This window comes from Glycine max, chromosome 2 (genome assembly GCF_000004515.6).
Source record: "Glycine max cultivar Williams 82 chromosome 2, Glycine_max_v4.0, whole genome shotgun sequence".
Lineage (NCBI taxonomy): Eukaryota > Viridiplantae > Streptophyta > Magnoliopsida > Fabales > Fabaceae > Glycine > Glycine max.
Window position 1 is genome coordinate 8,169,445 of NC_016089.4, and position 14,407 is coordinate 8,183,851.

At 34.9% G+C, this 14,407-nt stretch overlaps 2 protein-coding genes across 3 annotated transcripts; one reads left to right on the plus strand and one right to left on the minus strand.

Annotated features, from left to right (window-relative positions):
• Positions 1–176: 176 nt before the first annotated feature.
• On the plus strand, positions 177–2,255 carry LOC100787357 (dof zinc finger protein DOF2.4). 2 transcript variants are annotated; one of them, XM_006574790.3, is made up of 2 exons: positions 177–379; positions 659–2,255. In XM_006574790.3, exons 1-2 carry the CDS (start codon positions 326–328, stop codon positions 1,715–1,717), a joined length of 1,113 nt encoding a protein of 370 aa, XP_006574853.1. In that variant the 5' UTR covers positions 177–325; the 3' UTR covers positions 1,718–2,255. The 2 variants fall into 2 exon arrangements, with proteins under 2 accessions (XP_006574853.1, XP_003520022.1); XM_003519974.5 differs by having other exon boundaries at positions 181–379; positions 656–2,255.
• Positions 2,256–12,563: 10,308 nt separating this feature from the next.
• LOC102669947 (uncharacterized) lies at positions 12,564–13,086 on the minus strand. The gene is made up of 2 exons (XM_006575756.1): positions 12,671–13,086; positions 12,564–12,567 (listed from the first exon to the last, which is right to left on the minus strand). Exons 1-2 carry the CDS (start codon positions 13,084–13,086, stop codon positions 12,564–12,566), a joined length of 420 nt encoding a protein of 139 aa, XP_006575819.1.
• Positions 13,087–14,407: the final 1,321 nt, after the last annotated feature.

Genomic DNA, 14,407 nt, shown 5'->3' on the forward strand with positions numbered 1-14,407 from the left:
TAAAGTCTTTAATGTTAATGCCACAATAAAAGCAGAAAAGAAAGGTGCTTATAGAATAGGAAACTCGTTTGGTGCTCCTCCGTAATCCCCCAATAATTTTAATAGAAACAAAAAGATCGAGGAGAGATAAATTAAGAACAAAAATAAACAAATAAATTAAATATATAGACACACCCCCACAAGCTCCTTTATCTTTTCCCGTCCCCCTGTGATCTCTTTCTCTGCAACTCTCTCATGTTGATGTGATTCTCCACCCACACACACCACCAAAGAACCCATCAAACTTTTACAAAAGAGAAAGAAAGCTCTCTAATTAACAAGAACTATGGTCTTCCCGTCCCTTCCAATCTATCTAGATCCACCCAACTGGTCACAACAGGTAAGGATTAATTCTTTCATTCTCTCTTCCATTTCTTTTCCCTTTCTTCTTTTTCTTATCATAGCTTCTTCATCAATAAAGCTACCTAAGAATACAATTGATCAGAAAAAAAAATCAGATATTCCTACACATACACTTTATCAATCTTTTTATTTATTTTTCCCTGAATATACTCTCTGTATGTGTGTACACTTGTAGATATTCAATTATGTAGTTTCTTTTTTTTTTCTTTTCTTCTTTTATTGTTTGGCTTACACTTGTAAAAAAAATTCACAGCAGCCTAATCAGCAAGCAGGAATTGGCACTAATAATCCACAGATTCCACCACCTCTGCAGCCGTCACCACCTTCATCGGTGACGACAGGTATCGGAGGTGGTGACTATATTCAAGGCTCTATCAGACCAGGATCAATGGCTGATAGAGCCAGGATGGCCAAGATACACCAACCCGATGCAGCACTCAAATGTCCACGATGTGAATCCACAAACACCAAGTTTTGCTACTACAACAACTACAGCCTCTCACAGCCTCGCCACTTTTGCAAGACTTGTCGTCGTTACTGGACCAGAGGAGGTGCACTCAGGAGCGTGCCAGTTGGAGGTGGCTGCAGAAGGAACAAAAGAAACAAAGGGAACAGTGCTAGATCAAAGTCTCCTATGAAACCTTCAGCAAGTGCTAATTCTTCTTCTAGTGGCTGCACCCCTGATCATGTGATGATGACTCATTTGCCAACTCCAATAACACCAACTCAATTCCCATTCTTGGCCTCTTTACATCATTATAATGGCGACTACGTTTCTGGGGGCATTGGATCTCATTTTGGGGCGATCACAACACCTTTGGTGGCTAGAAATAATGGCAACAACACTAGTGATGTTGAGTTTCAAATTGGTACTAGTTCAGCTTCATCACTTGGTAATATTAGTGGAGGGGCTATGTTGTCAAATAATGGCCTTGGTGATCAGCAATGGAGGTTTAACAATCTGCAACAAGTTCAACATCAGTTCCCTTTCTTGAGTACTAATTTTGAGCCACAAATTGGGGTGTTTCAGTTTGGTGGTGGAGAAAATAACAATGCTGAACCGCCAAGTTATGCAAAGGGTCATGGAGGCCGGTTTAATAATATTCGTTCTAAAATGGATTCTATTAATTCTAGTGTAAGTGGAATAGTGCCTCAGCTTAATACAATAAAGCTGGAAGAGAATCAAGGTTTGAGTTTGTCAAAAAATCTCTTGATGACTAGTTCGGGAAATGGTGTACTTTGGAATAATGGAAGTAGTGGCAATGCATGGAGTGAGGTTCCTAGTTTCATTCCTTCACCTAACCACTTGTTGTGATCATTGGAATTAAACTACTCCAATTCTACTGCTTTGCTTTATTTCCTACTCGCCACACAGATTTTTATGATCATAGAAATGATCTAATGTATAAGAGTTATTAGAAGAACCTATTATATCACCTTGCTAACTTTGGAACGGAATTCTACTACCCTCTATGCATGAGTCTTGTCTTTTGAGGATAAATGGGATGGAAGGATAAGAAGATCAGAACACTTTGTGTAACATCAATGTGACGATAAAATGGTACGCAACTCTTCAAGTAATTTCCTTTTTCCATCGTTGGATGTCGTCGTTGATATTTTTTTGTTGTACTCCAAGTATGAACAAGTTGAGCAAAAGTATTGGTGTGTAATTGTTTATATATATGCTTGTGTTGTGATGACATGAGCGGTTAATTAGTTGATATTACTAATTGTGTGAAGCTATGTGGACTAGCCTAGAAGGCTTTTTATATGATGTCATTTTTTTTTATATTTGCTCATTGTTAACGATTTGCACCAGGTATAATGTAAGTTTAAGAAACTTTACACATTAATGTGTCTGACTTCGGATCCTTTTTTTAGTTTTCGTCAAATACAATATTCTTAATTACTGTCATTTTCTATGCAAAAAAGAAAAGATATAGTATATGTGTAATATACCGGCAATTGAAAGCTGCTAACAAAATATTTGAAACAAAGGTAATGGTGATATTTGAGTATAATAATTAATGTGAGAAATTCTAGCAAAATAATAAAGATATGTTGGACTTTTTTTAGTGCTGTGACATTATCCAGTTCAATACTGTTATATATATCATGGTTAGAAAGTCAATGAATTATATATATTTTGAGCGAGTGTGTGAAATTAGTGAATTTTGAAGATGCATTTTCCAACACTTATAAGGTGGTTACCTCTCTCCATCCCCTGCACCTTTTCCTCTCTCACATTATACTAGATATTAGATAAATAATAATCACACACACACACCTTTTCCTCTCTCGCATTATACTAGATATTAGATAAATAATAATCACACTCACACATATTCCTCTTAATTAAGGCCAATATAAAATTAATTTAAAGCATGGAGACTCCCTCGTGCATTAATTTTGTCATGCTAAGCTCTAGTTTGTTCTGACCCACTGCTGCTGGGTAGTACGTTCAACTTGATTTTTTAATCATCTAAATAGAAACTTCAAATTCGTATACTTCTCTTGGTCTCATATTTTGAGAATCACTTTTTCATCTTGGCTACTTATTTTTAACCTTTCACAGAAAAAGCACTTTGAATACATCCAAATTGGGACCATGACAGTGAGAGAAGAGAGTCACGTTGATCTGGTAGAATTGTAGTAATACGAATATGTACTAATTTGGTGTCGAAAATGATTATCAAATTATAAGGAAATTGACCAAATGGATCTATCGTACTTCTTTGTTTTATTATGCGAACTGAGAGCGGTAGCCATGGAAAAGGAGGATATGTTTCATTTGTTGTTAAAGAACCGCCAAAATACCCCTCAAAAACATGCAGCTCCTCTTTCATGCACTACAACTCTAGATATGACTTCAATTCAAAAACAAAAGAACTAATCAAGACAAAGAATAAAACAAAGGAGACATTATCAAAAGCTAGATTTCTAATTTAAACCTTTAAAGGTACAAGACAAAAAACAGGAAAAATGAATTTTGAATTAAAAAAAACAGAAAAAAATGGAATTCTTAATTTAGAAGTCATTTTTTTTTTCAACTAAAAATGCATATAACTAATTATGTTTATTCTTTATTTTCTTCTTTTCTCTCGTCATGCTTAATATTGATGGGAGGCTTGCTAATGCTTAGCACACATCTTTCATTCCTTAATTTTTTTGTTATAAAATAATGGAATAAAGGCACAAGGAAATCAATCTGGTAAAGTAGATTTGTCATAATCTAATTATGATTATGATGTCATTCATGTGATAATTGAAGGAGGCTTTAGAGATGGAATCTGAGACTTTAAGTTGTTTGCCTTTTGCAATTTTCAAAGCTAGCTACTTGATTGCTTGCTTACAAGGAATAAAGGTGTCATAACATAGTCAAAAAAGCGAATCTCTCTCTCCCTCTCTCTGTTGGAGGAAGCAGTGAAGGGTGGTTTTTGTTGGTCGGTCGGTCGTAGTATACTGATGGGATAGTGATCACAAAAATGTCTATGGTAATTGTTTCCATAAGGTTCTTATGGGAGACATTATTCATTAAGTATTCCATCGTCACAATTTTATGATTCTAAAAAGTGTTTTGGTGCGCAGAGAAAAAAATATTTATAAATAATTTATAATCGTAACTTAAGTGAGGTAAGACTTTGTAATTTTTGAAATAATAACATGTATATATTTTTTTGAACTTTTTAGAAAAAATTTTGATTGAAAATTAAAGACTAATTAATCTCGATCTTATTCATGTTTTGATTGCTAAGAAAGGAAGAAAAATTAAATTTAGTAATATAAGTTTCATATCTCTTTGTCTCTACTTTAAATATTTCTTCTAATTAAATTCTATTTCCTTCAGTTTTCTTTCATTCAACCATATTATTAACTTAAGGTATATATCAAGATTTATTTAAGAAATAAATTATTTTAATAATTATTTCTTATACACACAAATTTAAAATCAAATTCTTGAGCAACTATTTAAGGAATAAGATTATTTACGAAGAATATAACACCAACATGATACTAATGTATATGCTATATCTGATGATAAAAGCAAAGAAACTTCGAAGAAATAGGTGCTGGTCCACCAGAAGTAGTATAGTAGAAGAAGTAGTAGCAGCAGCAACTAAAGGTAACAATAGCTCGGAATCCCAAGCAAGCATAGTTGCTGATGATGCCCACATGTCTAGGCGTGAATATGTTCTCTCTGTTTCCTTAGCAGCTTTTGCTTTTTATGACGTCCTTCTTCAACATGATCATTCTCTCTCTTTCTTTCCGTGATTCCAATCTATTCCTTCTTGGTTCCAAGGCCTATTGTTGCCCCACATTAGCTCAATCATATAATTGTTAGATTCTTCGTTACTTTTAAATAATTTATATATATCTTCTACTGTATAGAAACGTGGGCATGCAACCTTAACGTTTATTCGGATATTGAAAGAAAGACGTGCTTCTTTTTCTTTCTTTAATTTTCTTCAATAAAAGAAATAAGTCTTTTAGAGCATGAAACTGGTTTCGTTACAAGCTATCAAATTCACTGCAAGAAAACCATCTAACTGTTACCTCAGAGATTCTTTCTATTTTAAGTTTATTCTCTCTAAGGGTATGTATGTTTTGGTCATCGATATCGTTGTGAATTCTATATCAATGTATAGTCACTATACGTATAAACTTTACAAATATATTAATTACTTTCTGTAGGAAACTGAGTATAAATATCTCTTCTAGTCTTCTTTACTTTATTCAGTAATCAAATGAGCGAGTCTCCGAAGCTACAGTATGCAATTTACTGTAAGATAGTAAATAAGAGAAAAGATCCACCGAAAAAAGATAAAACTATTTCATTTAAGAGTAAAAGCCAAAGAAAATTGCTTTTAGTGCATTAGTCGTTTACTCTCGATTAGTACCTAACTTTGAATTCAAGATCGACCCAGCTTTATGTTGTGGTTAAAAAATATTAATCTGTGAACAAGGGAGTGATCTTAAATATATTCGTAATGAATTAATTCTAATCGATGTGTTCTTTATAAATGAAATTGTCTATTAGTATTTATATATATATATATTATCCGATAAACTAATTAAAAATATATCAGTGGAAGTAATACTATAGACAAATATTTTCTTACCATTAGTATATAATGATATTTTTTAGTATATCTCTTACGTATTACACTGTTTATAAGAGAAGTATACCCAGTTAATTAATTCATATAAATAAATAAAATAAGTAACTCATATTTAAGAAAAAGTAATAAGTAAATTTTAAAAATAAAAAAAAAATCAATTTGAAAGTATAAAATTTTGTCATTCAAGACAGAAAAAAATTATTATTATTTGTAAATTCGATATTTAGAAAATAATAAGTAAAGTTTTAGTAAAAGTTCAAAGTGATTAATAGTTTGATAGTTTTAAAATAATAAATACGATTATCTAGGTGTGTTAAAAAGAAAAAAAAATATTATAAATGTCTTTTCTCAAATTATAATCTTATAATTAAAGTTTTTACTTATTATATCATATATACTGGTGAACTAGCATTTAAAAAGTAAATAAAAGACATGAACAATTGTTCGTGTTTGTTTTCATTTGAAGTAAAGCATAATACAAAATTAATTACAGTTTTTTATTTATTTATTTTACTATTGTTACCTAAGATTTTGATTCATTATTGTAAGTGTTTTTTAGAGAATAAAATAAAGTTACAATAATGAAATGAATCATTAAAATTAGAAAGCTCGAGGATAGAGCTATGCAGTTCCTGCGAGGCTTGAATCTTGAACTAGGTAGCTTTGAATCATAAAAAATACAACATCTCAGTTATAAATAATCAGTAAAATTTAGTACAATATCTTTCTTCTTCTCTTCTTTTTCGTTAATTGTACAATATCTTATACAATGTAATTAATAAATGTTGATTAATATTTTAAAAAGAAAGCCAAAATAGAATAAGAATAAATTGAGCCTAATATTCATTAGGAGGAAATCAGAATTCAGAATTCAGAAGGGATGCTGCGACTTGCGAACATGAAAGTTACCCTTATTGTGCATCTCATATTCTCATATATCGTAGAGAAAATAAATGTTAATATAAAATTAATAAGTAGAACTAAGTCCTATTACTTATCTACAGATATTAATATAATTTTTTAATAATTGCAATCGTGCGTTTTACAATCACATGTGCTGTCACTTTAACTAATTATGATTTTATATAAATTAATTATAAAATTATTATCTTGGATTTTTTTTAAGCAAAGACATGAATGGTTCGTGTGTTAACGCGCACGCTTTTTTTTTTTTTTTCTGGGTCTAGATGCACAAACTCTGAAGGCAACTATTGGAGTATTGCTAGGTACACCCAGCAGTTCATGTAAAAAGATGGAACTACTCCTGCTTTTTTTTTTAAAAAAAAAAACGCTTCACTCTCCCTCCCTCCCTCCCTCCTGTGTTGGCCTTCTTCTTCCTCCATCCCACCATTTTTTTATCTTCTTCCTCACCTCAACTTCGTTTGTTCTTCTTCCTCACCCCTCACCTCACATCACCCGCGTTCTTGCTTCTCACCTCACCCTCGTCTCAAAAAAGCTTCACAGGCAGCACCCATCATCATCATCCTTCACGTCGCGACTAACGTTTGTTCTCCGCACATGAGCGTCATCTTCTTCCTCCGCAGCGGGAGTCCTTGTTCTACGACCGCGCCTCCGTTGGTGTTGAGTAGCCCAGGCAAATTGAGGGTGGTGTTCTCCCTCGGTGCGTCAGCATTGTCGAGGTAAGCACCATTGTCTCTTCCTTTGTCGTCGTTTGTAGTTGATCCGTATAGGTTTATAGGTGATCCGTAAGTTGTAGTTGGCAGTAAAGTCTGATACAAATCTAGTTGATCCGTAAGTGTGTGACAGATCAAGTTGATCTGTATGAAGCTTACGGATCAACCTGATCCGTGAGCTTCAATTTTAATTTTTAAAATTGGCAAATATTTGATAAATAGTGATTTTTTTAATTAGGATTTAGGGTTAGTTGATTAAGTTTATAATATATAGTTTGAAATTTGGTTTTGAGGCTTTTTTGTTTTGTACTGTAGAGTGCCTGATGTCGTATATTATAATCTTGGAACTTGTTGAGGCTTTTTTGGTTTGAATTGAAGTTTACTATGCATACTATATTTTATTTGTTTCTATTTTAATTGTTATCATTCACTTTTGAGGGTTAAGAAATAGTTTGAACATCACAATTATCTTTGTTGAAAAACCACCTTATAAGTGGAGTTAATGGTTGCATATGTGTTCCATTTGAAGCTTCCACTTTCATGTTACAAATGCTGCATCTTCACTTAACAAGTTAGGCTGTAAGGAGTATTGCTCCTTGAAATAGTGTCGAGTCACAAGCTGATGTCTTTGTGCCCCAGAAACTATCTTGAAACATACTCTCGTTTTTCTCTTGGTTACCTTCAAGGTTAGAAGGTAGAAAACATATTCCACCATGGGCAGCATTATGTGATGATTTAAACCTTTTTGATGAATAGTATTCATCTGAATTAGGATAATTATTATAAATTGTTAAAATATCCACAGTATTGTCATCCTGTAATGATTTCAGAAGAAAGTAAGCAGATGAATTCAATTCTTGAAGAGCTCAAAATAAAGTAAACAAATATAAGAAACTGAAGAAAAAAGTACTTATGATTCTGAAATCCTAGGGTGTATGTTAGGCAAGAGATGCAAGGAAGGGTAAAAATGGGTACATAAATAGATTGGTTTATCTCCATTTTGTTCCCTTTCCTAACTATTCCCTTCATCAAAGCATGCTATAAAGTATCAGCCGTGAATCATTCATGATCATGAATGACAACAAAATGTGACATAACCTATAGATCCAATGCAAAAATATGGCAACATTCCCATAACCACAATGCACACTACAATTTTAACCTATAGATCCAATGCCACTTCACAAACAAATGGAGATACTCTCCCCAGTATTATTTGAACTTGATAAATGTTTACCAGTTTAGAGATGACTTCAACATATGTATCACTGCTTTCAAAGTATACCCTTTTAAATGGCTCTGATTGGGTAGAGCTATTGACAAAATCATGATTATTTTCTTCATTGATCACTATACTTTCATCGGCTAAGATTAAATTTAGGAGTACTATACTTTCATTGATCACCATTCATAATTAAGGAGTATTATACAAATTAAATTTTCCTTGCCAAACCATGCATATTGATGGTTGCACAATATTTGTCCTGTTCACCCTCAAACCAATGACACGTAAGCATCAAAAACCTTAAGTCACCATAATAGTCTAAATCAATTATGTCATTGATTGCTCCATAATAAGTGTTACACCTAAATAATTGACTGAATGACAACCCTACAATCAATGAAATCCTAACAACTTGCATGACTTTAAGTCAATGAAATTTGCGTTAGACCAATGAAATTTGAGTGAATGAAATTAGTGATGGAATTTGTGGTAGACATTTGCAGTTCATGGTTAGGACTAGAGGGTTAGGTCATGCCTTAGGTGACGTTACTGGCAGAGGTGTGGGCAAAGGAGATCGTGATGATTCCGATGATGCTCTGCAGTGTCGACGGCCTACCGCATCCGCACGCAGGCAATGAGTACCTGTCACTGTTGTGGACGATGAGCCAGTGGTCCTTGTGACAGAGGCTAATGGAGCTTCGGTTGAGGTTGACGTATATGCGGATAAGCCCATGGCAGGAGGTGACGTACGAGACACTAGGGCAGACACTCCTGCAAACACCGACGCACAGGCTGTTGAGGATGAGCCTAAGGGATTTCCGGGTGATCCGAGCGACCCATCCGTGCTGACCGAGTATGCAGATCATGTTGCAGGCAGCGTATGGACGGGAGAGGTATTTATAATATTGAATTTTAGTTAGTTGTTAATTATACTTTATCATTGAAATTTGTTTTCCTTTAAAAGATGATGTTAATGAATTGTGTGTTCCTTTATACTTCAATTCAGGAGCGTCCTGAGTTGAAGTTATCCTCTCACGGGAGGAAGGTGCATAGTTTAGGCAGGCCTGTTCCTGCCATTGAGGGGCTAGTTGTTGGGACATGACTAAGTCCTCTGATCGCATGTTCGATAAACACTTGCGATCGGGGACTTTTGTTGTCGTTTATCGAGCGGTGGCACCGGGAGACTTCTAGTTTCCATCTCCCTATGAGAGAGGTGACGATCACGCTAGACGATGCGGTACAGATGCTGGTGGAGTTATTGATGGTCACTGCAGAGGCTGCCAGGGCTGAAACAGGGCAATGTCGTGGACCGTATGTACGCCTGCAATGGATACGTGATATCTATCAACGTCGATGCCAGGCCAGACATTGGACAGCTGCGGCTCGCACGTTTCATCTTCATCTTCTGGGTTGCACTCTTTTTGCTAACAAGAGTGCAACCCATGTTCATGTTGTGTTTTTGGAGGCCCTTCGTGACCTCAGTTAGACTAGGAGGTACGCCTGGGGAGTAGTTGCGCTGGTGCATATGTACGACCACCTGAATGATGCTTTTATCAGCACCAGTCGACAGTTTGGTGATTACATCACGCTGTTGTAGGTAACAAACATGTTTTTGATTCGTTGAGATTCAACAATGTTTAACTTGAAATTTTTTTAGACTTTCATTATTAATTTTTATGATTTTCATGTTATCTCTGTAGTGCTGGATATACGAGCACTTTCCCTCAATCGCGGAGTCTACTGTTGATCCAAACTACGACGAGGATTCACCGCGTGCCTGTAGTTGGATTGCTACGAAGAAGACCGTGAAGAGCATACGTACACTGATGTACAGGGAACGCCTGGACCGACTCCGGATTTCAGATGTCTGTTGGATCCCATATGGGGAGCACCGACCGGTCCAAGACTTCCATATGATTTCATGTTATTCCGGTCTGCTGCGCTGGGGGCTCGTTTTTGTGTATTACCGATCAGAGAGGGTCATGCGGTAGTTTGGATACACCCAGACCAGTCCTGCTCCACCTGTCGATTCATGGGTGTTGTTTGATGATACACACGATAGGTGGATGCACTATTCGGACCATATGGCTGCAACATGTGACATCTGTGTTTTGCCAGGGCAGTGTGCCAGTGACTACATGGACTGGTTCTTCCGTATTTCACATCCATTCATGACACCGGGCCAGCCATCAGATCCTCTGGCAGATGGTCATGCTACGCAGCCCAGAGTTATCCTTTAGGATCCAGAGACAGATATTCGTCCGATCACGAAGCCAGCAGTACCGTCGACATCTGCAAGGTCGGATGTCGACGACCCGAGACATGCAGTGGTAAGTGTTACTAATAATTTACGTCATTTACGTCAATTTTTTCATAGTAATTATCTAATTTGTTTTTTGTATTTAACAGGAAGCTTGTGATGCGATTGCGAAAAGGTTGGAGCGCCATCTCAACCTAGGGGTGGTCACGCTAGGCACATCGACACATGAGGTGATCGAAGAATGCCTCAAGATTGTCATGAGTGTCATAAAAGACCAACTAGTATATGTTAGGTCTCGACGCAGGCGGCGCACGGATCAGTCGTAGTTTATTTACACATTTTATATTGAAATTCGATGTATATACATTTATTGTACTTGAACCAATTTCATTAGTAATGTTAGTTTTATTTATTTCCATTTTTGTTGTTCAAAGACCTTGGTCAATCTTTACAAAGTTTAATGAACAAAAATAATAAATATGGAAAATATTATAGTATAAAATTATTATAAATTATAAAATTTATTTCCATTTATTGTACTAATATATATAAAATTTTAAAAATAGATTATATAATATATTAATAATATAAAAATATTATAAATTATAAATTCAACACCCATGCATAACACGGAATATTACGCTAATATTGTCGAATATGTTTGCCTCACATTCACATCAATGATTGTGTATTCTAGTTAAAGAAAAGGCTAAAACATTGACATAAGTATATTAAATCCTTCAAAAGCAATTTATTCCACAGTTAAAGTATATGTAAAATACGATAGCTTTGCACATAGCAACTATATATATTAAATCAAAACTTAGAACATTCATTTTACCCTAGAAGCCTGAAGTCACCACGTTCAGTAGTTGAAGCATTATACATTATATTGAATTAATAATTGACTCATATAATTTATTTATTTTCTTAATTTCCATATTTTACATTAGAGTTAAATATACTTTGTTAACTATTTTTTATCAGTTCAACATTAAATTATTTTTAATTTATGACGAAATATATTTTAATTAAATTTTAATTTTATAGTAGTTTCTTTTAAAAAAATGAACTACTTGAGTTTAAATAATTTGTCTAATTGGAATCTTAACCATTAATTGTTATTTTTCGTTTGTTGTACTTGTTTTTTTTATATTTAAAATAAATTTGCAACACCGACAAAAAGTAAAAGTAATACAAATCAAATTTAACAGAGAACAACAAGTCGTCTTCCATAAACTGTTAGGTACTTGAATGGGAACTGGAGTATTCTGATTTTTAACGTTTGAAAATCACAACCGTTAGGTACTTGAATGGGAACTAGAGTGGAAGCCTGAAAACAAACACCATTATCGTTGTGAATAATGAATCCATTTGGAAAATAAAACCTAATATGGATGAAGGACGTAACAAATATACAAAAACACATAAATGTAATGTGAAAATCCAATTCAAAACGATCAGTCATTATAAATTACATGTTCAATCATCATTTATGTGAAGATAGTCTCTCTTGAACATCACGAAACTCTTGTAATGCTGCATTCTACTAATATATAGAGTTGGCCACTGTTTCGCCCGAGGATGACAATTGCTAGACCATAACAATGCCACAAGCGGTAAAGGACAACGTTCTTTTAAATAAACCTGTTGTACATGGGAAAAAAGTGTTAACTCAATCCTACAAAACTCATTGCATAAATATAAAAAAGCACTTCATATCTACAATGTACCTCAACAAAATGATTGTCATACACATGATCGATACAAATTATACGATGCAATGAAGAATTTGCCAGCGGTTGACTTCTAAGAGGAAAGAATGTCATGCTTTGTTGTTTAGACAAGGATACAATGATTACATTGTATCTTTGATGCAATGGCATGTACCATGTCCGTTATATCCATCCACTTATCCGTAGTCACCTAAATGAAACAAATATACACATCAAACTTAATTGTAAAGTTAAGTATTAAAAAGCAAAAACATAAGTTACATACCTTGGTTAACCCATCAACATCTAGTGACATCCTTAATTCCTCAAATCTCTTCGTGCCACCAAAGAGCCGGGTATAGTCTTCTGAGAATTTCCCAAGTTCTTTAAGAAGATGGTAGCGGACCACCGACCAAGAGTCTTCATCCATACCTAATAAACCGACAACTGACCGATATCCACAGTTATCATCAGCTTTGACATCAACAATCTTATCAATGGAGTCGTGCATAAATGGCTGAAACTGATCCAACATGGGCATCATCGTTCTTTGATTCGGTTGCTCAGAGGATAATGTAGTACGCCTCACCGAAGAATTGCTATTTTGCATAGATTCAAAGGCATCTACATACTCCCAGTAAGATAGATCACACTTTGTTGACCTTGGGTTCCTGCTCATAGGTTTCTTCGGTGCCTGCTTTATGTTAACCTTTGCTGGAGGAGGACACATCGAATTCTGATCAGGGTATGAAATTTCCCAAAGTTTAGTCTTCAGAGTAAACTTGCCACAAACATCAAGTTCTTCGAATCTTTTGGATATTGTTTCTATTTCTGCCTTGATGCTCACTTCGAGCTTAGATAACCTTTGGTCAAAAAACTTAGTCTCCTCCAAAACATATGGATTGAATCCAGTGGGATGCAACCACCAACATATTTGGATAGCTCAGAAGCACAAGGAAGACCAAGCGTGGTTCTCACCACACAACCACAACTTGAAGGATTCTTGCAAGCGTAGTCAACACGCTTTAATTCAACAACAATCTGATTTAAAGCATACCTTGAAACCATTCCAAGAAGCCTCATGTATATGGTTTTTTTGAAGACATGTCCAACGACATTTGTACTTGTTTCAAATGATGCTTTAATCTCCATGTGCTGCAACGTAATCATGTTGTTCATGACATCCCACACACTGCATAAGTCTCCAAGGCTATTTTGTAACAATCTTTTTAAAGACGAGTGAGCAGATTCAACCCTACATTTCAAATACACAAATAACAATAAACATATACAACAATACAATTCCATCAATTCATCAACGTTAATAGAAATAGTTGAACAATTTCATACCTGTTTGTTGTTGTGTTTCTTAAGTGCATCACCTTATTAGTCCAAGCGGAAACAAATTTTTCCTTGTGTGGTATTATCCATGTTTCCTTGACATAGTCAACAAACATTAGTCAAGGTAAGCAAGTCATTTCGAACTTTTTCAGGCATTCATCAAACTGTTGTTCTGAAGGACAATCAATTAGACATCCCCAACAATCCATGACATAATCCCAAACATTTTTTTTCCCAATTAGTGATTTACATTTGGCATTCACATTCTTGTTTATGTGAAAGCTGCACAACAAATTTGTACAATCAAGGAATACAACCTTCACTGCATTCATCAATGCTTGGTCTCTTTTAGTGACAATAACTCTAAGGAGGGCATCACGCTTTAGAAAAAGGCCTCGGAAGCGTTGTAAAGCCCAGACCACATTATTAACGTGTTCACCCTCCACATATGCAAAACCGGTAGAGAATGTCATCCCAGTCGGTGTCACCCCAACAAAATCGAGCAATGGGAGTCTATACCGGTTTGTTTTGTAGGTGTTGTCTATCAAAAACACCAAATTACATGTGTTGACTAACTTCACTGCATCAGGGTGACACTGTGGAAGCAAAACTTTCCAAGTTTATTTTGATGATGCCAAAAGACTCAAGTCAAGAATCAATAGTCAAACAAGTTTTAAGAATCAAAGAGTCCTTCAATCAAGAATCAAGAT

Coding starts and splice junctions, on each gene's coding strand:
- LOC100787357 (XM_003519974.5), top strand. CDS start 326: ATGGTCTTCCCGTCCCTTCCAATCTATCTAGATCCACCCAACTGGTCA. Junction 380..655: donor CACCCAACTGGTCACAACAG/GTAAGGATTAAT, acceptor AAAAATTCACAG/CAGCCTAATCAGCAAGCAGG.
- LOC102669947 (XM_006575756.1), bottom strand. CDS start 13,086: ATGTGTCCTCCTCCAGCAAAGGTTAACATAAAGCAGGCACCGAAGAAA.